The sequence below is a fragment of the Sciurus carolinensis genome, chromosome 17 (genome assembly GCF_902686445.1).
Source record: "Sciurus carolinensis chromosome 17, mSciCar1.2, whole genome shotgun sequence".
NCBI lineage: Eukaryota > Metazoa > Chordata > Mammalia > Rodentia > Sciuridae > Sciurus > Sciurus carolinensis.
The window spans coordinates 40,730,095-40,754,933 of NC_062229.1; the positions used below are offsets into that span (position 1 = coordinate 40,730,095).

At 40.1% G+C, this 24,839-nt stretch overlaps 1 protein-coding gene across 5 annotated transcripts in view; it reads left to right on the plus strand.

Annotated features, from left to right (window-relative positions):
• The window catches only part of Nek10 (NIMA related kinase 10), a 214,848-nt gene extending 192,985 nt beyond the window's left edge, over window positions 1–21,863 (plus strand). For all 5 annotated transcript variants that reach the window (XM_047531950.1, XM_047531952.1, XM_047531953.1 and 2 more), the window contains 4 exons: window positions 9,616–9,724; window positions 11,877–11,929; window positions 12,012–12,067; window positions 17,887–21,863. In XM_047531950.1, the coding sequence (XP_047387906.1) occupies window positions 9,616–9,724; window positions 11,877–11,929; window positions 12,012–12,067; window positions 17,887–17,935 (267 nt within the window). In that variant the 3' untranslated portion in view covers window positions 17,936–21,863. The remainder of the gene's footprint in view (window positions 1–9,615; window positions 9,725–11,876; window positions 11,930–12,011; window positions 12,068–17,886) is intronic.
• Window positions 21,864–24,839: the final 2,976 nt, after the last annotated feature.

Consider the following 24,839-nt stretch of genomic DNA (forward strand, 5'->3'; position numbering starts at 1 on the left):
TGCCTGCATTTGCTCTTTCATCTCCTCCTTCAATGCCTGCATTTGCTCTTTCATCTCCTCATTAGCTTCCCTGATCGTTTTAATTACATACATTCTGAACTCCCTTTCTGACATTTCTTCTGCTGTGCTGTCATTGGGTTTTACTGATGTAGTATCTAGGTTTGTTTGGGACATTTTCTTCCCTTGTTTTCTCATATTGGTCAGTTGTCAGTGGGACCCTGAGATATTGCAGTTTTCCGCTACTGGCTTATAGTGTCCCGGTAGATTTCCAGTGTATCACCTCCCAGCCTTCAGTAGCCTGATGTCTTGGAGGAATCTGATAAAGCAGCTCATCCGAAGAAAACTGCCCCTAGCCCCCTACTGGTTCCACGGTTTGGAACTGGCTCTGTGCGGAAATGCTCTCACTGTGGGCCTGCGCCGTGCAGCTGGCCGTGTGGGAGGAGCCCACTGCCGGAGTGTGGAAGGCTACCTTGGGAAGACTCTAGCTGCCCTGCCCGGCTCCAATAAGCCACCTCTATCTTGGCCTGCCACCCCGGCCGAGCTTTACCCAGTGGGCAGACTCACCCGTGGCTCTATTTCAGTCCGAGTCTCTCAATGCCTCCCCTTCTTAACTCCTGGGTTCTGGAGCGACTAGGGGTGCAGTCTCCCTCTAGGCCGCCATCTTGGATCGCCCCGTGAAGAGAGCCTGCAGCCGGAGTGGGCAGAGCCGCCTGAAGAGGTCTCTGGCTGCCCTGCCCTAATCCTAGAGGCTGCTTGCTGATCGCGGCTCTCCGCTGGTTCGTTGCCGGAGTACGCTGCGCTGCAGGGGCTCCGGGACTCGGAGCTTGTTCTGGTCAGAAAGGCTCTCACTAGCGGGCCAGTTCCGTTCCGAGAACCTGGAGAAGCTGGCTGTGTGGGCGGGGCCCACCGCCGGAGTGCGCAGGGCTGCCTGTGAATGACTCTAGCTGCCCTGCCCGGCTTCAATAAGCCACCTCTATCTGGGCCTGCCACCCCGGCCGAGCTTTACCCAGTGGGCAGACTCACCCATGACTCTATTTCAGTCCGAGTCTCTCAATGCCTCCCCTTCTTAACTCCAGGGTTCTGGAGCGACTAGGGGTGCAGTCTCCCTCTAGGCCGCCATCTTGGATCGCCCCGTGACGAGAGCCTGCAGCTGGAGTGGGCAGAGCCGCCTGAAGAGGTCTCTGGCTGCCCTGCCCTAATCCCAGAGGCTGTTTGCGGATCCCGGCTCTCCGCTGGTTCGTTGCCGGAATACGCTGCGCTGCAGGGGCTCCGGGACTCGGAGCTTGTTCTGGTCAGAAAGGCTCTCACTAGCGGGCCAGTTCCATTCCGAGAACCTGGAGAAGCTGGCTGTCTAGACTGGAGTATCTTGACACAGCACGTCATCGAGGACAGCTGAGGGTATCACATGCAGAGAGTCCCACTGCCTATGTGTGGGATAATTGGAATATCAATGAGAATAGGAACCAAAATGGATGGAAATCATTAAATAATGTTTAAAGCCAAGTGCTCACAATGATACTAAAGAAAAAGAAAATCTCTCATTTGTTATTTCTAAAGAATACTCAGTTCATTATTTTAAAAAATGTTTGCAAATGTAGTCTGTCTTTCCTTTATTAATTCTATCTTGGGGTAACTAAATCATTGATGAGGGGAAGGTTCTCATTCTGGAAGTTCTTACTAATAACTGCCAAAGGAGTAAAGAATATTATAGTTAAGGAACCCCTGGTGAAGGAATGGATCTAGATACAATCCCCCAATGACTGCTAACATCATGAGAACGGGAACAACCCAACATTCTACACCACCTGATGGAAACGTATAACACTATGTCTTCTTGCTGAAAGTTTGCTTCTACATTCGATCAAGTCTCTAAATACAAAGTCAGCCAAGGTGGCCTACTGCCTGGTTTGCAAATAAAGTTTTATTTATACAATCATATGCATTTACTTATATATTGTCTATGGCTACTTTTGCATTACAGGCAAAGTAGCATAGCTGAGACATATGGCCTCTAAGCTCAAAATCTTTATTATCTAACTCTTTACAGAAAATTGTTTACTGATCCCTGCTCTGGATCAAGCTTACCATTTGCAGCTAATACAGGAGACAAGACAACATATTAAATGACACCATGGAGATAATCAGCAAAATCCATACTTGGAAATTCTGCAGGAAAACTGACCTTTTCTTTAAAATAAATATATTGTAATGGCAGAGGAGTGGAGAAAGAGGAAGAGGGGAGAGAAGAGAAAGGAAGAGAGGGATTGCCTATAAAGATTAAAACATTTTAGGGAAAATATAAACACTTGCAATATATGTACTTATTCTTTTCTGTCCTAAAAGAAAATAACTAAAGTTCAACACATATTTTTTTTAGATAACCAGGAAAATATAAACATTGGTTTGTAAATTTTGTTTTATTAAGGAATTAATAGGGGCTGGGGAGATAGCTCAGTTGGCAAAGTGCTTGCCTTGCAAGCACAAGGTCATGGGTTCAATTCCTAGCACCACCAAAAAAAAAAAAAAAAAAAAAAGGAATTAATAATTTCTGCTGGGATAGCTGTATTCCAATTATTTTTTTTTAAAGTTCCATATTTTTTTTCAAGTGCCTTGCTGAAATTTTTATGGGTGGCCTACTATGTTGTAAAGGATTCCTTTTCCAATTCCCGAGTATAGGACCTACATAGCATGGGACATGGAGGAGATATAAATGAGGCAAGATGGGCCCTGTTTAAGCTGGTTGGCGGATTCACGGAGTTCATTATGTTGTCCCTCTACTTTTGTAAATGTTATACTTTTTTGATATAAAAATAGTCATGCATTTAGTTTGTCTGAGTATTGATGCCAGGTCCCTCCCAGACCAATACCTGGGAACGAGTGTTTTGAAAACAGCTCTCCTGGCAAACCTGCCACTTGGAATTGGAATGGTTCTGCCCTATCCAAAACCACCTGGATGAAGGGCTGCATCCTCTAGGGGAAGAAGGTGGCTTTTAAAAATTTGTTCAGAAGCACAACGGGAACTGGAGCCGTGTGATTCTAACATGTAGTGAGGGCTGAGAACCATTGTGTTACAATTACAAACATCAAATTCCAAACATTACAACATTGAATTACAAACATCATTTGGACCAAGGATTAAAACAAACAAAGCAACCTAGACCCAGGTGGAAAGCTGTTAGCGATTTAAGCATTCATCGGAGTTCTCAAATTTTGCCGCTTACTAGAATTACCTGGCGCTCTTAAACAACACTCAGGCCACATGCCCCTTCCATCACATAATCCCCCAGGGAGATGGAACTCCAGAGATTGGATCCAGTTATTGGTCTGTTTTTAAATCTCAGGTGATTTCTTTGTACAGCCAAGGTTGAAAATCATTAGTCTGGTAAGGTCAGCATTTCTGATGTTTTATTCTGCATACCTGTCCCCTGGGGCTCTTGTTAACATGTGGGTTGTGATTCAGTAGGTCTGGGGAGGAGGGGAGTTGGTGCTGCTGCCCATCTAGGGCCACACTTTGAGTAGCAGAGTTGCACGGAACATAGTGTCTGTCCACTAGATCATCTGGTATATCCAAAGGTCTTGAGACTTTTTGTTAGAATGATGGTCTGTTTAATAGGCCAGAATAGTGATCTGGATACATTCGCATCCTGGGTCTCCAATTCTGCATTTTCACCCGCTTCCCAGTGCTGCTGATGCTGCCATTCTAGGGAGTGCCCTTTGATATGGAGGTCTAGAGAAAACCCTGTGCCCGTCTTCCAGTGGTGTGGGGTAGATTATCCAGAACTTCTTCCTCGAGACATGGGCCTTCCCCATGCTTCTCTTCAGTTTCTAATTTAGTCTCCACTTCAGTGCAGATCAGCAGGTCAAGTTTACATTATTTAACAGTTGGCACGTTCTTTACTTCCTTACTCCAGCTTTCCAGCTTTTTTCCAGGCAGGCAGATTGCTCAGCATCTTGGACTTAATTAATTAGATGGCCCTTTATGCATTTAATAATCATGGTTTATATTTGCCGAGTCCTTGCCAGGGCCCTTGGAGGCATCCTAAATCAGCAGGGTGCAGCACTAACCTCTTTAGACCAAGTGGAGGAGGGCCGATAGCAGGACTCTCTTGCCTGGCAGGGTGGTGCCCCCATTCCCTCTTTGTCTTGACCCCACTGTCAGTATCTGATTTGGGGTCTGCAGAGGACAATCTCCTGGTTGTAATCAACAGTAGATTTGCAGTCTTCTTTTAGTTTTGTTAGGTATACAAAAATTCTTGGTGAGAATGTAAGACCCTACATCGCGCTACTTTTCATTAGCAGTGGGGGCTTCAAGAGTGTGGGGGGCTGAGGATGGACAAAATGTGTGAGTGTTTATGCAGGGGTGTGTGTGTGTGTGTGTAAGAAAACAAGTGAGTATAAATACTGGACATTTTTGTTAACAAAGTGACCTATAAAAAGCTAATAGGAGCTGTATTTTAGAAAAGATGCAAAATTAGGTGATATGTTATGTCTCATAATGATGCTGTTCAGTCAAAGAGGACAAGGAAATCCTAAAGGAAACGAGACCAGGGACCAGCGAGGGCAGAGTGACGGAGCATGTTGTGAATTTTCTCACTGCTGGCACCTAATTTCATTTATGTTTGGCTCAATTTCTTCCAGAGTTCTACCTCAGTTGCATTAGATCCCATATAATTTGTGTAGTTGTTCTGCAGCAGATAGCCTTATTTTATGATATGGGAAAGAAAATGTCGTTTGGGAAATTTAGTAACAATTACATTTATAGTTTCTCATTGTTTTCTTCTGTTTTAGGTTCTGTCTAAAAAGTACTATATTCTATTGACCAGTAAGTGCTGAAATTGCTTAATACCTGCTCAAAAATCAATGGTGTTTGGGGAGGAGGAGGAGGAGGAGAAGGTGAAGGAGAAGGAGGGGGAACAGTGATATGCTGCCTCTTCTCTTGAATGTCTTTACTTGACTTGCTTAGTTCAAAAGTGTGTACCAACTGGGCACAGTGGGGAATGCCTGTAATCCCAGAGATGCCAGAGGTTGAGGCAGGAGGATTCCAAGTTCAAGATCAGACTGGGTAGCTTAGCAAGACCCTATCTCAAAATAAAAAAGTAAGAAGGACTGAGGGGGTGAAGCACCCCCTCCCCCAAACAGCAAGGATTGTTGTTTGTTCTTCAGAATGGTAGGTGTCTGTTCAGAGCAGGAGAGCCCTTTTATTTCAGTTCAGAAGATGGTCTTCTACATTCTTCCAAACAGCATGTGTGCCAAACACAGGAGGTATACCTGTCATTTGGCGGGGGGCAGTCACAGGGCAGTAGGGACTTGAGCATGCTGGTGCAGGACGCTGATCCACACTGCCACCCTGGCCTGCTGTGAGCAGGGGCCACTGCTTTAGAGGTGTTCTGCTGTGTCCTCCCTATGCCCGCCTCCTGGGGAACATTTACTTTGCGATCTGACACATCCAGGATTAGATTTACCACCTTGTTCTCCCCTCCTCTGTCCACATCAGTAACACTGGCAACACGTTTGCCTTCTGCTCCATCTTTAAACCTCAGAGTCTCTTTCAACTGCTTCACTTCATTTTTCAGACACTTATTTCTCTGCAGTAGTGGGGAGTGAAACCAGGGCCTCACACAGGCTAGGTGAGTTCTCTGCTACTGAGTCACTGTATTTTTTGTATCCCTGAAGTCATTAGCAGCTGGGACTTGTGGTTCTGCTTGACCTTTGGTGGTAGGCAGCCCTGGGTTCTGGCCCTGGTTCTGTCACTTAATAGTAGCTCTGCTCCTTGGGAAAATTACTTTACCTCTCTGTTTCCTCATCTATAAAGTGGGGTTGGTGTTTGCTTTAGAGGATAGTTGTAAGAACCAAATACGATATCAAATTTGTCTGGAATGTCGTATCACTAACTGGCAGTGTGCTGCTGTTGCTGTTAATACTGGCTCTTCCACATCCTTCCTTCCTTTGGGTCTCCCTAGGTCCAGGTTCTTGGCCCTTCCCTCTTGCATTAGTGTCACGGCTGCTTTACAGATGTCCTTGTTCCCCAGTCCATCTCGCCAGACTTAAAGTTAGTTCTTTAACACTTGCTTTTTGTTATCAGACTCAAAAATGTTAGTAATTTCCGAACCAATCATCTGAACTCTGGGATCCAGCTTTCCAGGCCAGATTAGTTACTTAGTCCTAAGTCACTCATTTATTTAGCTGAGCCTTCTCGTGCTTCTGGTAGTGTGTCTGCATTCACCTGCTCTCCCAACCCCAGGCAACCACTCTGCTCTTTGCATTGCATCAAGGGTGATTCTTTCAAAGCAGACCATCTCCTCCACCCCACACACACACGTTCACATGCATCATAGAAAACCCTTTGGAGGCTCATAACATAAAACACAAAAATCCTCTCCATGGAATTCCCACTCCTATTTCGTCCAAACCCTGCCTCTCTCTCCATCCTCATCACATACTGCTCGTGCCCCTTGAGGTCTCCACAGCAACCACGAGGCCCTTTCTGAAGTTTGCATATCTGCCATGCTCTTTCCTCCAGTCTTCGATCATGCTTTCCCCTGCTGCCTGTAAAGCTGTTTCCACTCCATTCTGACTTATTGCATCAGTGCTTGACATAAGTGTCACCTTGGGAGAACCTTTCCTGGATAAGACAAATCTATCATCACTGCCTCGAACCACACACCTGCCCTTCAAGGCATTCAGCACAGTTGCAATTTAACACATGTTCAACTACATATTTCATAGGCACACCTCCCACTAAGTGGGCAGCAAGCTCCCACAGTATAACTTGATTGTCATTGAATTATTTCATTGTTTGGATCTGTGTTTGGCACATAATAGTTGACTTAAAAAAATTCACTGAACTAATGAATGTCACTTCCCATCCCCTCTTCATCCTGCATCCCCACAACTCTGTAACAATGGACTCATGCCATTTTCCTTTCATCATTGTGTCATTAGTATGAGCCCACTCACCTGGAAAGCCAGCTTTGCTTCCTTCATTCTACCCATCCACATCTAGGCTTGGCTTCTACAGAACCTCTGCAAACCCTGGTGGTCTCCTCTTTTTAAGTCTAGAACTCACCATCTCATTTCACACTTCATGATTTCTTATATCACCCATTTCACAAATATTAGCCTATTCTTCTAGTCAGGGTACAGGTCTTGTAGAAGCCAGATCATTTCTGCATCCTGCTCAGATCATGTGGAACATACTGACCAATACACAAGGAAGGGCAAAATGTTTGCTACAATAATACTTACCTCTAGAAACTAAAGCACAAAAAGAAGTTCTGGGAAGCACTTAGCATAAAAATAAATAGTTCATGATCATTAAGGTCTGCATTCAGTTTGGGCTAGGGAGATAGCTCAGTTGGTAGAGTGCTTGCCTTACATGCACAAGGCCCTGGGTTCAATCCCCAGCACTGCAAATAAATAAATAAATAAATGTACATGGGTTCAAATGCAAGCCCAGTGGCTTTTAGTCCTTACCTTTGTTCATGGACCCATTTCTCTGAGGATTGAAGTTCCAAAGCTAAAGGAGATGGCTAATGTGCCATAAGATGGGAAACCTCACAAAACCTTTCCTTTAAGCTTTAAAATCAATGAATAAAACTTGTTTTTGTCATAAAATAGCAGTCTCGATCTCTCGAGAAAGTATAAGTCGCCATTCCTGTATTTTCCTTTGGGGCTTTAAATATCTTTTACATGTGAAATCTTTAGGATTTCAAGATATATACTTCATAATTAAATTGGATAAGCTTTCTGTAATTAAGGTGAACATTTCAGGCAGCCAAATTATTCCTATGCTAAGCCACAGGGGCGATATCCCTATGGTCATGTGATAGGTGATGCCAGGAAATTATTTTCAGCATCATAATACATATTAAGAAGCTTAGCCAGAATGATCTGCTAGCTGGGTAAGGGAATGCAGAAAGCTTAGGGCTGACCTCCATGGCACCCTGCAGCATGAGGAGAAAGTTTGTAAATGTGTGACTGTCAGGTCCTCCTGCGTTAGAGTGTGCTGCAATCTTACAGTCTTGTCCTATTACACATAGGTTACTAAGTGAAGTAAGGAAAATAAAATTTCAAGAATAAAAAAGAATAGAATCATTTTTTTTCTTCTAATGTTGTGGGTGTTTGGTAACATGGAGACTGGAAAACACATAAATGATTTGTATTTATAGTATCCAAAGTAAAATGATAGACTAGTTATCACTTGTTTATATGAAATATTTTCATTAAGGCATAAAATGCAAGATGTATATAATGATGTACACATATAGCCAGCACCATGAGTTTATGGACATTTGTATAAATACATATTTATATATGTTCACCCATGTGACTATATAGAACCCAGATCAATATATAGAATATTTCCAGCCCCACAGAGGTCTCCTGCTGGTTAAGCCACATGCCCAGCCACAATGTAATCATTATCCTGATTTCTCTCACCATGGGTTAGTTTTACCTGGTTATGAAAATGTAAAAACTGAAGCCAGGTGCTGTGTATTCTTTTGTTTCTGGCTTCTTTGGTTCAATGTTCATTCATGTTTTGAGTATTCATAGTTTGTTCTTTGTTATAGCTTTGCAAATTCCATTGTATGAGCACATCATGCAATATCTATCTGTTCTTCTATCCATGAACATTTGGGATTTCTCCAATTTTTTGTTATTATTAATAAGGCACTATGAACATTCTTGATTGTGTCTTTTGATGGATATAAATACTGATTTCTCTCACATAAATCATGAAGGGTGAGATTGCAGGGTTGTAGGGTAGGTGTATGGTGTTTAATTATAATATTTACCGCCAGGTTTCTCAAGTGATTGAACAAGGAATGTATTTTAATTCGTGAACAGAATGTATGAATTCAAAGTAACTACTATTGTATAGTCCACATTATGCCATTTGCTTCTGATTTATTGATATTTGACATTTTAAAAATATCTCAAAACTCAGGTATTAAAATTGGGTCATCCCAAGTGCTGGTTGAAATGAAAGGTAAAAGGAGTTGGAAAACATTAATGCCTAAAATTCTATTTTAAAAAGTCAGCTTTGTAGGAAGACATTAAGCAATTGGAGCTTTAATAAATTCTGTCTTTGGGTGAATTACTCTTTTCTTCAGAGTGTTAGGAACTAATGTTTGGAGATTAACATTAATTAATAGTAATTTAGCAAAATGTAATAAGAAACTTGTTTGTCTTGGTCAAACAAGGCCTTGTTCAAAGCAGAAACATGAGAAAGGGCTGGGATTTGGATTAAACATACTGTTCTGTTGAATAATTGGAGTTTATTCCTCCTACGCTTGATTAAAAATAACATCTTGATGTCCCAGGCCCAAGCCATTATTTTTCTATCCATTTTTATTTTGCTCTCATAAAGCTATAAAGTGTATTTTTTCATGTGACCAGGGAATTGTCTAACTTGCTTTCACTGTAATTTGCCCGCTTCCAATTTATAAGTTCTATTGGAAGGAAGATGTTTATCTCTTTGCGAGGGATTGAAACCCACAGAGCACTAAATTTTCTACACAGAGACATGGGGAAATGGAAAACCCCATACAGAGGTCTCCTGTCATTTGCTTCTGAGTATAAAATAAGATGCAGGTTTGCTTTTTTCTGTTTCAGTTATCTCAGGGATCTCCAGAACCAATCGAGCCAAACTTCTTTACGGCAGATTACCATTTATTACGTCACTCATCGGGTGGAAACAGCCTGTCCTCAAATGACCTGACAGGTAATGGTCATCAACACCGGTAATCTGGATTTCACACACACACAAATCACATCATTTGGATCAACGCTTGTCCTAAAATATCACCTTCAACCAAAAAGAAAAAATAAAGCTTATTTTGTTATCTGTGGTAATTGTGGAATGGGACACATAGTAGGAATGGAGAAATTCCCTGAGATTTATCTTACCCAGTTGTGACAACTTCCTTGATCATTTATTAATACCATGAACAAACAGCAGAAATCTGTGTGGGAGAATTGTTATTTCTTTCTGTTTCTTCTTGCTTATCTGATGATGGGAAATAAAATGCCCCAAAGCATCCAGGGAGATTAAAAAGTAGAAAGTGAAAGCTTAAGTATTCAAAATGGAGAAAAACTTGAAGTTTACTTGAACAATCCACATCAAACATATTCAGTTTTTTCCCCTTTTAGCATAAATTTCACATAGGGAGGTAATATGACATAGGGATTAAAGGCCCAGACACTGCAAACATGGATGCCTGGATTCAAATCTCAGCTCAACCATTTAGAAACTGACTTCAAACAAATTATGGACGCTCTCTGTACCTCAGTATCCTTTCCTGCAAAATGGGGATTTAAAATAATAAGTAATACCTGTGTCGTGGAGTTGTAGTGAGGATCAAGTAAACTTAAAAAAGTGTCTGGCCATTAGTTAGGGGCTCAGTGTAAGTAAATTCTTCTTATCATATTTGAAGAAGAATTCTTCTCAGGCTACCCTGAGGTTTCAGAACTCCCGAATAATTTTCGAATCTAGATAAACCATAGTTATATCAGTCAACAGGGTGGACAAAAGTGAAGCCCATACAGTAAAATGGGATTTGACATCTCTTCCACTTGGAAAAATGCTCACTTTAGTCATGCTTATGTTGTTACCTAAGCAAATTATTTCATGTATCAATTATCAGACTTTCCCTAAGTCTTAAGACTCCTGGGATAAAGCTAATCCCTGTGCAGGTAGGTTTTCTTTTTTAATGGTTCCTGAGAAGTTCATAAGATCAAGATAAAAATGTGTGGAGTCATTTGCTTCTAAAAGCCTCTCCCAGGACAGGTGAGTTCATCCACGGGCCAAGCCTTTCCTTCCATTAGCCACTGTGACGCGGGCCAAGCCTTTCCTTCCATTAGCCACTGTGACGTGAACTCTGATGGAAGTCTCTCAGAAGCCTGACACTGAGTTGACGACTCCTCCCAGGGCAGCCGGGTGCTCCACCCAGAGTGGAGCAGGCCTGACCCTCGTCACAGCAGGCTTGGCAAGAGCAAAGGCAGCAGAGCTGTGGTGCTGTGGGGAGGGCATGGGGAGCACCTTTAAACTTGGCTTTGAAAAGGAACTGCAAGGACTTACACCTTCAGGCCTCGCCTCCAACTGCAACCTGTTCTCTCTTCTTCCTCCAAAGGGACAGGGAGCTCCCAGGTCTCCACGAGTCAGTGTTGATGAATTCAACTAGAAACTGGTCAGCCCTGCTTTGGGCAGCATGGGGTGGGTTAAGGTGCTGCTGGGGTATCATGTTCAGACCAACCATCAAAACATGTCCTCTGGGGCTGGGGAGATAGCTCAGTCGGTAGAGTGCTTGCCTTGCAAGTACAAGGCTCTGGGTTCGATCCCCAGCACCACAAAAAAACAACAACAACAACAAACAAACAAACAAAAACCAAAAAACACGTCCTCTGGCACCGAATGTATTTTCCCACAGGCAGCCAAATGCAATAGTCAGATCTTTGTTGTCTTTCACTATTTCTGCCTCGCTATAAGAATTTATTTTCTTGCTGGTACATATGAACTCTTCTTGCCTGGTAGATGTTGGGAGTTTCTCAATCAGAAAACTCACTCATCAGGTAGTTCATGTTCAGACTCATGAACATGGACACACACAGCCCTGATTTCACTGACTGGTTTGCACTGTGATCAATGCTCCCAGATCTTTCTATATGTCATCCTGACCACACCCAAAGCAGCCAGTTATTAGAGAGAAAGAGAGAATCTATCAAAAACCAAGACACTTAGGAATTTACTTTTAAGTCTCATCTTTATCATTAAGAAATTGAACTGTTTTCATCATGCTTCAAGTCATAATTGTCAATAAAGTGTAACTAAGAAAATTAGACCAAAGACCAGACTTCCTATAATTCATCTATTTCAGGTCCACCCACCAGCTTTGATTTGGAGGAAGGAATAACATATGAGCAGATGCAGGTAAGGTTTTTGCAGTGCCTCTGAATGATTCTCTTTTGTTGCTTTAATTTGATACTAACTTGATTTTTTTTTTCGATTTTAGACTGTGATTGAAGAAGTCCTAGAGGAAAGTGGTTATTACAATTTTACATCTAACAGGTGAGATCTAGTGTTTGATTGCAAATGTGGAAGATGAAATGAGATATCAAAAGATCTCATTCTCTGTCCTTAGATCTCATTTCTCTATCCTTAATACCAGAAGTGGGGTGTTTTTTTTTTTTTGAAACTTTATTTTAAACATTCATATAAAATATCTTTGCTTAGACTAGATACCAACATGGATAAAATATATGTTGCATATCTTTTGTATGGACACACAGCTCCTGTGTTCTCTGTTGAAACAAAAGGTGATCACATACTAGTAAATGACTTATATAAGAATAATAGATATAATGGAGTGGAAAAGCACCTCTAGATTTTTAAAATTAAATATTTGTCTCATTCTATAATAGAGCTAAAAACTTAGGTTTCTGTCATTTTGAAATCTACCATTATTTGCATAGAATGCTAGGGGTGGGAAACGCAACTAAACAAAGAATCCCTTCAGGTGTATTTAAGATGGGTTTGTAGAAAAGTGCAATATGCTGTCCCTGTGTTTATGTATTGCCATTTGCTTGCTCTAAATAAGAGGTTTCAGTTTACTGGGACTGCGTATTATCTTCATATAGTCATTATTGGTGCTCTTAAAATACACTCCATTTTATCAATTTAAATCTAGTCCTGAATTCCTGTAGTTTTGCTGTTGGACACAGAGTTGATGCAACAGTTTGAGTAGTGTTTTTTTGAGAGGTGATTCCAGGAAACACTAGTATGGGATAAAGAAGTTGTTTAACCCAGGTTTCATTTTCAAGCAGGTTTCCATTGTGGGTGGCTGGTGCTCAATCCCAAGGGGGAAACCTGAGAGCCAGTACAGAAGGAGCACAGACATCAAGTTTTCCCACTCTCAGGAGAGGGAGTTGGCGTATTTATTCTCCAGTTTCCACTCGTTGTTTGATGCCTTTCCCAGGAAGTATTGATTCCCTGGTGTTTCTGGTCTTTTTAAGGTGGGCAAAGAAAGGTGTAGAGACCAGAGAGATTCTCAAGGAAAGAGATCAGGTACTGGCCACTGGAGATCCAGCCAGGACTTCTTTTTTCCTTTTTTTTTTTTTTTTTTTTAATTGTTTGTTCTAATTAGTTTTGTATGGCAGCAGAATGCATTTTGACTCATTGTACACAAATGGAGCACAACTTTTTCATTTCTCTGTACGTGATGCAGAGTCACCCCGTTCATACAATCATACATGTACATAGGGTAATGATGTTTGTCTCAATCTACCATCTTTCCTTCCCCGACTCCCTCCCCTCCCCTCATTTCCCTCTACACAATCCAAAGTTTCTCCATTCTTCCCTTACCCTCTCACACCCCACCCCATTATGTATCAGCATCCACTTATCAGAGAAAACATTTGGCCTTTGGTTTTGGGGAATGGCTTATCTCACTTAGCATGACATTCTCCAACTCCATCCATTTACCTGCAAATGCCATAATTTTATTCTTCTTTAAGTCTGAGTAATATTCCATCATGTGTATATACCACAGTTTCTTTATCCATTCACCTGTTGGAACAGCATCCGGGTTGGTTCCACAGTTCACAGTTTAGTTATTATGAACTGAGCTGCTATAAACATTGATGTGGTTGTGCCACTGTAGTATGCAGATTTTAAGTCCTTTGGGTATAGACTAAGGAGTGGGATAGCTGGGTCAAATGGTGGTTCCATTCCAAGTTTCCTAAGGAATCTCCACACTGCTTTCCAGAGTGGTTGCACCAATTTGCAATCCCACCAGTAATATATGAGTATACCTTTTCCCCCACATCCTCACCAACATTTATTGTGTTGTATTCTTTTTTTTTTCCATGGTGCTGGGGATTGAACCCAGGGCCTTGTGCTTGCCAGGCAAGCACTCTACCATCTGAGCTATCTCCCCAGCCCATGTTGTATTCTTAATAACACTAATTGCTTTTATTCTTAATAGTAGCCATTCTGACTGAAATGAGAGGAAATCTTGGAGTAGTTTTGTTTTGTATTTCTCTAATTACTAGAGATGTTGAACATTTTTTCATATATTTGTTGATCAAATGTATATCTTCTGTGAAGTCTCCTGTGAAGTTTCTGCTCAATTCCTTAGCCCATTTATTGATTGGGTTATTTGGTTTTGGGTTTTTTTTTTTTTTTTTTTTTTTTTTTTTTGGTGTTAAGTTTTTTGAGTTCTTTATACATCCTCAGCCAATATGTTTTTTTTTTTTTTTTTTTTTTTTTTTTTTTTTGGGGTGCTGGGGATCAAACCCAGGGCCTTGTGCTTACAAGGCAAGCACTCTACTGACTGAGCTATCTCCCCAGCCCGCCAATATGTTTTGAAGTGGCATGGACGAGAGGCTATGGGCAATGACAGTATCTACCCTGCTGAGCTGTCTCTTGACTTTCCAAGGACCTGCTCATAGCTGGAATCATCAGATTGATCGCAAGCATCCACACACACAGCTCAAGTGGCTCAGCATTGTTATCATAGAGTTATATTCCCAGTCCTTTTTATTTTATATTTTGAGACAGGTTGCCCAGGCTGACCTTGAACTTGAGATCCTCCTGCCTTAACCTCCCAAGCAGCTGGGATTATGGGTGTGAGCCACTGCACTGGCTAGTAAAACTATTTTGTGGTCATTTCTACATTATTTCAGAAGTCTCCCTCAAAGATAACTAGTAACCATGATAAGAGAAAGAGGGCTCCAGATCATCTGGTTACAGTGGTTGCAAGGAAATTAGATTTTCTTTTGTGGTTAGTTCAGTCATCAGTGTTTATTTTTCTTCTCCCATTTCAGTGAGTTTTTCTTATGAATCACACATAAGATTATTCAACTACTTGCTCTTTTATCTTGATAATATATTTCCAAAATACACCCTTTGTAAATTTAGGTCTGTTGTGATTTGTAACTGCAGAGAAACGATGAGTAATTCTCATCTTCCAAAGAGGTATTGTTAATAGAAATTACCATCTCTACAACCACTCCTCTTCCACCATCCCTGGAGAGCTTTCTGGATTTTCCCTTTCTGTGGGAGGGCTGACTTTATCCAGGCTTCTGTGGATAACAGGATTGCCTCTGTTCTCACACTCAGCATCTTATTATTTCAAGTGCCCTTGGCTTGTAGTAGGGTAAAGGTGACTTGTCAGTTTATCTGCATTTCCTCAGCGACTCCAATCAAGGGCAATAAATGTCTTCATATTTTTGCAGAAAATCAACTAAATAGTAATGAAAAATGAGGTGTGTAAATTTAAGGAAGTTCTTTAAGAGCTCTTTATTTTCTCCTTTAAACATTGACTTTTTTGTAATAATAACAAAAAACCAATAAATATATTATTCTTTTTTAGTTCAACTCCCATTAAGTTTTTAAAAAATCTAGTTCTAGATATATATTTCTTTCTTAAAAGGTGTTACAAATTTTCTTATGATGAACAGATAATAAGATGACTAATAACAAAGGCAAAAATCTGTTCATAGTTGAAGGCCCATTTGAACAGTAAATTTCAAGTAGCATAAGTTGGGCAGGCCATCAAAAATCTTAAAAGATTCCCCAAAAGAAGGTGAATCATTTAAATATCCACATTCGTATATAAACTTAGTATGTGTTAAAAATAGATATTAATTTTTTTTAAAATCCACGATTCTATGATATTCCCTTTTTTGGATTCTAATAGCAATGGTAGAACTTGTCTTGGGAGAAAACTCCAGTTCACTATTAAGCAAGAGCTCGTGGTGTGTCCAAAACCATCACTAGTTTTCAGGTGACCCAAATAAATTCTCGAGAAATAGTTCAGGCTTCCCTGAGAAGTACCTAATAATCTACAATCCAGACGCACTCATGACTCCAAATATAAATCAAAATAGCTGGTGATGTCATGATCTTTTTAATCAAAAGGCAGAGAACGTTAAATGTCACAGGACATAGAGAAATATGTAGACTCTGTATTTAGCATCAGTGGAGTGTACTTTTCCTAGATAGGTTCCATGGAAAAAAACCAGTATTACCAAATAGATTACACATTCCCTGAAAAATAAAGTTTCATGACCAAATATATTTTGGAAACTTGGAGTGTAAAAGTTTCCATCTTTGGAAAACATTGACCCTCATTACTCTATTAAAGACCCTGAGTAGTCCTATAGGAAAGACATCTGATGACCACGTTTATTTACTCAAGTTTTCCTCCTCATTTATGTGGAGCACAAGTTGAGAAAAACAGAGAATGGGAAGCCCTGTTTTACTCCTCCACCAGGGTCTACCCAAATGTGCTGTTCTTCACATTGTTTTTGTCAACACCTTAATTTTTGTCATCATCATCAAAAAACATTGTTCAGTCAACCTGGTTAAGCACCATTTGGAGAGAACAACATACATAAAAGCTTTTGTCATTCAAATTTGCAATTTAAGCTTATCCACAGATCATCCAGTCAGTCTCTAAACCATTAAGCCCCTGTATGGTGATAGGGCACATTTTTCAGCTTAGATTGTAGGGCTTATATTTAGTTAGGGAAAAAAATAAAGAGGTACCTTTCTCAGACTGCAAGTCTCAGAGGGAAGTCATTATCTATCTATTAGCTATCTTTGGGGAAGACTTCAGGATCTGCTGAAATAAATGATGGGGAGACTGCTTTGGCAGCTGGTTAGAAAGAATATCTTAGGTACAACATATTGCATTAGGAAAAGAAAATGGTAATAGACAGAGAAGTAGCAGTAAGGACCCCCCTGAGCCAAATGAGGGATTTCCTTATTTCGAGGCTTCGGAGAAGGGCAGTGAGGACTGAGTTGAGAGGCAGAAGCAGTGTAAAGAAAATGAAAGAAAGCCCAAACAGACTTGGTCAGCTTCATCACTGTTTCCAAGGCAGGCCCTATTCCAGATCATTGGCAGGGTCGGATGATTAATTGTATTTTACATACATAAACACTTAGTTTCCTTACCAGAAGGGTACAACCTAGTGACACTGGTCAAGATGGGATCTTCATTCCCCCAGGGTTGAAGATTAAACACCTGAGAAATGCCAAAGCAAGGATGGAAGCAAATTTTGAGAGACAGAAATGGGTGTTGGAGGTGGTCAGGAACTCCTCCAGAGAGGTGGGACCCCAGAGTTGGTGCCCATGGGAGCTGGGGTTTATTGACCTGAATAGATTTTAGGTTTCCTTTCTTCTCATGCCCCCTTCCTCCTCTTATCTTGCCAACATGACCAAAAGGCAGGAGTAAAGCTGCCTAAGTTGGGTGGTTGCTTGTATTGGAAATTGTGATCCTTCCTCTCCCCTGGAGGTGTTAGCTAGGGACTGGTTGATTGGGAAGTGCTGTTGACCCATTTCCTTTTCTTTGATAATCTGCTACCTGTCCTTTGCCCTGGTCTTACTAATATGCTTTAATTTCACTATCGTTTGAGCTCTGTGATTGAGTAGATGACAAGCCTATCCTCTTTATGAATATACTTAAAAGCATGTTGACAATGTGTTTTTTTTAATAATGAACTATGTATGGAGAAGTACATATAAGAGAAAAAATCTGCACTGAATTGGCTTGCATTTCTTTATTTTCTCATGACTGTCGAACATGTGAAAATAGTCATTTTACTGTACAAAGCATTCAAATGTACAAGCTACTTTGAATGGGCATTTATTTTTCCACTAGAGAGTATTTTTAGTTCCTACCAAATTCATAATTTGAGGAAGACCCTGTTAGCACTGAACTTCAGTAAAAGCTTTTTATAAATGTTCCCATCCTGATAGTCTTTTTTAAAAATTTGTTGTGATTTATTTATTTATGTGCCTGAGCCACCGCTTTTGAAACTGAATGTGTGAACTGAAATATTTATGTTCACACAGAACTCTTTTCTATTTTGGGAATCTTCTAGGTATCACTCCTATCCATGGGGGACGAAGACTCACCCAACCAAAAGATGAAAATATTGCACTTGGAATGAACTTGGTTTTCCCAGTGTAGTTCAAGTTCTGGACTTCAGCCACGACTGCAAGATGCTGAGGACTGGATTTTGCTAGAAGGGTGTGGAAGGGGAGAGACCAAAATGCCATGGGGGCCAGCAGCATCTTTTTTTCTGGAGGTCCTGTGTGGGGCGTATGATAGCCACAGCTCTTAGGGGGACTCCATTCCAAGTACGTATTATGTACAAGACGACAGGGCTGTCAGTGTGCCCCTGGAAGGAAATGCTGCAAAAGTCATCTGCGTGGGGTTTGGGGGGAGCCCTGTCTCACAGAACTTGCCTCTGAGTTAAAAAAAAAAAAAAAAAAAATGGCGTATTTTTCAAAGGAACATTTTATACTCAGGATTGCTGAAACTGTTTAAAGGCATCTAGCCTTTCATATATAAAAAAAAAATTTTATATACACAAAGCTACAGAACCCAGAATGATATATTGGGTGATTGATTCATGGTATCCTCCAATTTTTTTTTTTTTTTTGATCTTAAAAGAAATTTAAAATATGTGAATTTTTTTTTTTAATGAAAGAATTGGTTTTCTCTCAACCACATGGGTGCTAGTGGTCTTGAGCCATGACACAGTTTAGACAGTATTTATAACCTTGCACAGCATCTGGATATAACTCGAATCATCAGATTTAAGTTAGAGTAATAGAATGCATTGATATATGGTGTGTATATATGTACATATATCTGGGAGAGGGAGGGAGGTTTTGGTTAGATGAATGTTTTGCTGCTAATCAAACTTATAGTGTTTTTAGAGCACTTTGAGGAGTTCATTGAATCTATGAAAAAGATGCAATATTCCTTATTCTAAGACCCCTTTACTAAAGTTACCTGCATTTTAAATGAATGTTTATTGTTTGGTAATTTGAAATGAAAACTAGTTATATAATAAACGCAAATTTCTTCTCTACTCATTGAAACAGTCCACAGAAATAAAAATCAAAATGCCAGTGTCCCCTTTCTGTGTAGGAAGAATTTATGATGAGAATTTTTTCTAATCTTATTGAGCTAAAACTCCCTCTCTGCAGCTGGCTTGGAACTTTGTTGTAATGTCAAGATATCCCTCATTGCCAAATCAAACTGCACTTCTACCTACTTAAAGAACAATCCATTCTATATAATTAGTAATCTGGAAGCTGAAATTGTACTTTTTATTTACTTGAGTTCTGTTACCTTTAATTGCACTGATAATTTTTGGCATGATTTAACACAATTTTAGTTCAGTGTACTTACAGATGTCGAAGCACCATATGACCTTTCTGTATGAAATGTAAAATCACCTAATGTAAATCTATACTATTTTTCAATTAGTGTGTTTAACACTTAAATTATGTTCAAATGCCTTTTAATCATGCAGTAATGCCTTGTAAATTGCCAGTGAATCTTTATTTTTCCTTAAACCAAATTAGTAACTAAAACAATTTTAAATAGTAGATAAAAATACAGTAACAAAAGCTTTCAATTTTAGCTTTCAATCTAATTCCATCCACATGTGAAATTCACATGGAAAATCCAAATTTTACTAATTTGCCGAGGCAAATTTTTCTGTTCCAACCTAATGTGACTCTTTACTATCATTTTTAGAAATCTTTTAATGTGTGGAAAGGGACACGTTTCTTCTTCTTGCAGGAGGCACAGACCTAGAGGGGCATAAATTCTAATTGTGACAGAATCTGTGGGGTAAAAGTTTGAGTAATCGAGTTCTTACCTGAATGGCAATATATGTAACACAGTTTAGAAAAGAATAGTATTCAGAAGTCACACCTGGGTAAGAAAAAAAAAAAAAAAGATTCATTTAAAGTGTTTTTAAATGCATACAGTTGACTTTATTGATCAGAAAGGGAGCAAAATGTTTCTCTTTTAGGCCACAAGAATGGCATTGATTATGCTACAAACCTGTCAGAGTAAACAAAAATAGGCAAACGAATGTCTTTTTCATCAGGGTCTCAGGCTTATCCATGCAGATCACGATGTACTGTTTTGCTAAAATAATGAATGTGCTCTGTTTGAATTTTCCCTTAAGCTACCACAATTACTGCATTCACATCTTCCCAGTTGCATGACCAGGTCTCTAAGAATATTGGGCACGGACAAGGGGACCATTTGCTCACAGAGCCACATCCTCATGTTCCATCCTTCAACCAAGGAGCATCTCCCCTCACAATAAAGCAAGAATGCTCATTTCCTTTGGTCCATAATACTATCTTCTGGTGCAAAGAAGTTGTTACTTGAGCTCATTTAATAGACCTCATAATCTCTTCTTGATTGCATTTAATTTTTTTTCTCTCACATAATTTTTAATGATTTGTTGTGCAGTGAAATCCCTGTGAATTCATCAAACCTCTCTAATTCCCAGTGACCAAATACTTGTAGGGGATAGAATTTGAATCAGTCTCTTCAGATAACTTTTGATACACAAATGCTTCTGTTAATTATGTTTTGATCCACCAGCTCTATCTGATTGTCTGTGCTTGAAACCTTAATTTGCTCTTTAAAAGCAAAATGTTCCGTTCTTAGAGAACTGCCTGCAGCAAGGATATGTGCTTGCTAGTTTTTAACTTTGTCTTGTTCCACATGTGTAGTCCTTAAATGGAGATCTCAAGAATACTGAGTGACATGGACACTTGGGCCCACTGCCTAGGGATTAATGCTGAAAAACCTGGAGAAAAGCTGCTGGTGTGGAGCTGGGCCCTGTGCCCAGTCTAGGTGTTCTAAAATACAGTCTAATTAAGAAATACTGTTATAAAATATACTTAAATGATAAAATCGATTAAGAGTTAAGGTGTTCTAAATAGGTACCATCTCTAACTCATTAAATACTATGAAAATTTGATATTCACAAGCAACACAGGACTGGCTGATTATGTACAATTCCAGCAATGTCATCAATTCATTGCCACTGATATTTAAGATATGTGAAGACAATAATATTGGTCAATTTTATCAGTGTTAATGTGCATAGAACCCACATTGCTCTTTTTGATTTGCTAAGTTGCATAATTTGTTTATTGCTTTTTCTTTTTTGTTTTTGGGGGTATCTTGGGGGACTGGTGAAGAATCAGGTACAGTAAATATGCTGACTTCCTATAGAAGTCCTTCAACTTCTGTCTGAAGGCAGGAAAAATTTTTCTGAAGCAACATTTATTGTTTGTATTTGCTTTTTGTTTTTCTGTTTTTTGGGGAGGGTATTGTGGTGGTATTCATGAGCATCAGATCAACTGGAGAGGCAATGCAAAGAAATCGGGCTGAAATAGCCTCTCAGTACCCTGGTGATGTAGCTATAAGGAGCTCCTAAGAAAGGAAAGCTTAGGACTTGACTCCTAGGTGGGATTCTGTCCAAGCCTGAAATGCTTCATGTTCAACAACTAAATGTCATAAATATATTTTATACATACCTTTATGATATCATTCAGATTGTATTAATTATCCTCTGATGGAAAGTGACAAAATTCTGGATAGATTATTTTTCCAATTGAAACGTGCTGCTAATGTATGCTTACCCTTGAATACTGTTTTTCATATCGATAGGAAGACTCACATGTCTCAGGGAAACAACTTTGTGATAAAGTCATTCTTATGCGTGTCATTACAGTTAAATTGTATATTGTAAATATGACTATTGTGGATGGTTATAGTCCTGCTATGATGTTATTTCAAGATTTGCCAGAGGGATAGGAAAGATTTTATGATTTTGATGGGGTGACTGATGGATATTGCCAACATACATGTCCTGTGGGTCCATGAGCAGTGGTTGTTGTTAAAAATGAAGATAACACACCCTAAAGTCACAGTAGATGAGGGTATGCTGGATTTTTTTTTAACCATGCATATGCAGCATTTGACTAATAACATAACATTTTTAAAATATATATAGTTCATTGATTTTTATCCTGAATGTAGATGAACTCCTCTTATAATGGAAACTGAATGCGACTCCTCTTAAGAGTGAGAAGCTGCCCCTTTTCTCTCTTTTTGTAGTGTGACGCTTTCTTTGGATTTTATCCAGCTACTGTGTTTAGAAACAACAAAAGCACGTTATACCAAGTAGACGATTATTTAAATGTTGTTATTTGGAGATACCTTACCTTTGTTTCCCCTGAACAAAAATAGAAGCTTTTATCTTTATAGAAAATTGTGGCTAACTGGCCATTTTGACAAACAATGAAGAAATCTGGGTGGATGCTTGAAACTTTTGCAAATTAATGAAGAAAGGTTCCACAAAATAAGTTGAGAGAGGTTTGTATAAGAAATAACCAACTGAGAGGAAGAAATATTTTAAGGCTTCCACACCTTTAAATCAGACTGTGAAGGTTACCTATAAGATGATATTCTGAACCCAAGATTTAGTTCTACTCTTCAAATGCCATTAGAGTCAGAATCCTAAAAAAGAACATAAGACTTGTGAATGGTTGTTAAGTTGTCCCTGTTGTCTGTGTTTACTCCATACTCTAGTGAATTGGGGAGGAAATGGAGCTGACATTGGTGTGCCTGGTGTCATGACCAAACATGTAAAGTGTTTGTATGAGCACAGCATTCCGCTGACACTGAGGGATCTGAATAAACCTGAGGACTCAGAAGGAAACTCCCAAGTTATTAAAGATAAAAGATAGATCTTCCAAGGAAATGGGATAATTTCCAAATAAAAACTGCCCTTCAAAAAGCCAAAGAGCAAGTGATTCTGCTATGTCCAGCATCGCCCAGCAAGCCGTTCATTGAGAGGACCGATTGGCAAGGTCAAGTTTCTTGAGTGCTTCCTGCTGCTGGGTCTCCTGGAAGCCAGGATACAGTCATCATCCGACTGTTAACTGGATAATGCCACAGCAAGTTGACCACTCAGAACAGTAACAGAAGCCCCCACAAGACTCCCCAGGTGGAATGCTTAAGGCAGGGCCCTCTGAGGCATTCCAAAGGCATCACACACCTCAGAGAAGCATTTGTTGTTGTTTTGTTTGTTTCAGTGCTGGGGATTGAACCCAGGGCATGGAGCATGCTAAGCACATAGTCTTCCACTAACCCAATCCTTCAGCCCCCCAAGTGCAGTCTTATCTACTAAGAAGTAAATGTGGTTCTTTCCTGAGAGCTGTTTTCGTCTCCATCTTGCAACCATGGCTTCAGGCCTATTTTGTCTGACAATGGAGGTTTTATAAGAAATAAATGTGGAATTTAAATGGACAAATGCAGGCAGATTTGAATATGCTTGCATTGAGCTAGATTAAAAAAGAACCATTGGAAGGTATACGAGTTGCTAATTAGTAAACCAGTTGATAATTAGGCCATGTAAAAATTTCATCATTTTACTCTTCCAAACTGGGGAACAAAAATCACATAAAAGAAAAATCTTTTGAGGGCATTTTGCTTCCTGACATTTAGTGGATCAAGACTGAATTATAATGCTTCCTGTATTTTGTTGTTCCCAGTGGTGAGTTGGTGAGGATCAAAAAGAATGGAGCCATCCTTTGAGAGGAAGCAAAGCCCCTAATCTCATGTTGCCCAGAGCATCTATTTTCTGGATAACCCTGTCCAAGACAAAGACTTGTCCCTGCAGAATGCAAAGACACTGTCAATGTGCCTTTCCCCACTTAGTCTCTAAGAGGGTATTTTTGTTGTTGTAGCAGCACCTCCCAGACAGATCCTTCCCTGTCCTGCAAACCACCAACCCCATTCTATCTAAGGAACAGACTGTTATGTTTCCTACAGGGAGCCTATATGTTATCAGAGGGAGTATTTGTCATTCTGTGTGTGTGAACATGGCAGGGGGTGATATACTCCTCTGCGCAGGACTCCTGATTGTATTGAACCTCCCAACTCTCCTGCATGAGCACTGGATTCTAACATGACCAGAGTTGGAGACCCTGAAGAGAAGAAAAAGGAAATGCCTCTATAAAGGATTTGCATAAAAGATGCAAGCAACTTTTATTTTTACTATTGCTTAAATATGCTCTGTAAATGCTAAAGAAAATTAAAAATGTATTTTCAAGTTACTAGAAAATAATTCCTCTTTTGTCAAGATCCTCTCCTTTCTCTTACTGGCTTCCCCAATCTCTCCTATTATGCTTTTAAGTCTTTTTGGGAGGGCGGGGGAGGCAGGGATTGAACCCAGGGCTGCTTACTGAGCAACATCCTCAGCCCTTTTTATATTTTATTTTTGAGACAGGGTTTCACTAAATTGCTTAGGGCCTGGCTTAGTTGTTGAGGCTGGCTTTGAACTTGCAATCCTCCTGCCTCGGCCTCCTGAGCTTCTGGGAATACAAGGGGGAACCATCATGCCTGCTATGTTTTTAAGTCTTTTGATTTAAAAAAAAATTCAAATAGGCGATCATATATACATGTAAACTCTAATGTGTCCCTCAGCTTTAATCTGTGAGTTCTGGTAGTATTTATCTATTGCTACAAATGTTGTATAACAAAGCACTTCAAAACTTGGTGGCAAAGGGACAACACTATGTATAGTCTGTGGGTTGTCTGGTTATTCTGCAGAGCTGATCTGGCCTGGACTGATACCTGGTAGGCTCCCTCTTGTGTCTGTGATCAACTTGCAGGATGGCTGGGGTGTGATGGATCTAGGACGGATCCAGAGCAGACAAATGTCTCTCACACCTCTTCTCCTCCCAGCGTTCACTACATCCCTCCAGCAACCTAGCCCAGATGTGTTTTTGTGGCAGTCTCGAGAACTGAAAAGAGGATGCAGAACTAATCTGTCAAGCCATGGCTTGGTTTCCAAGTTCTCCCCATTCCCATTGACCCCAGTAGACATGGTAGAACTCAGCATTAAGGTGGGAAGATGTAGCAGGTTTTTATTCTTGGGTAAAAAAATTGCTATAAACGTGTGGTGGCGCACGCCTGTAACCCAGCAGCTTGGGAGAC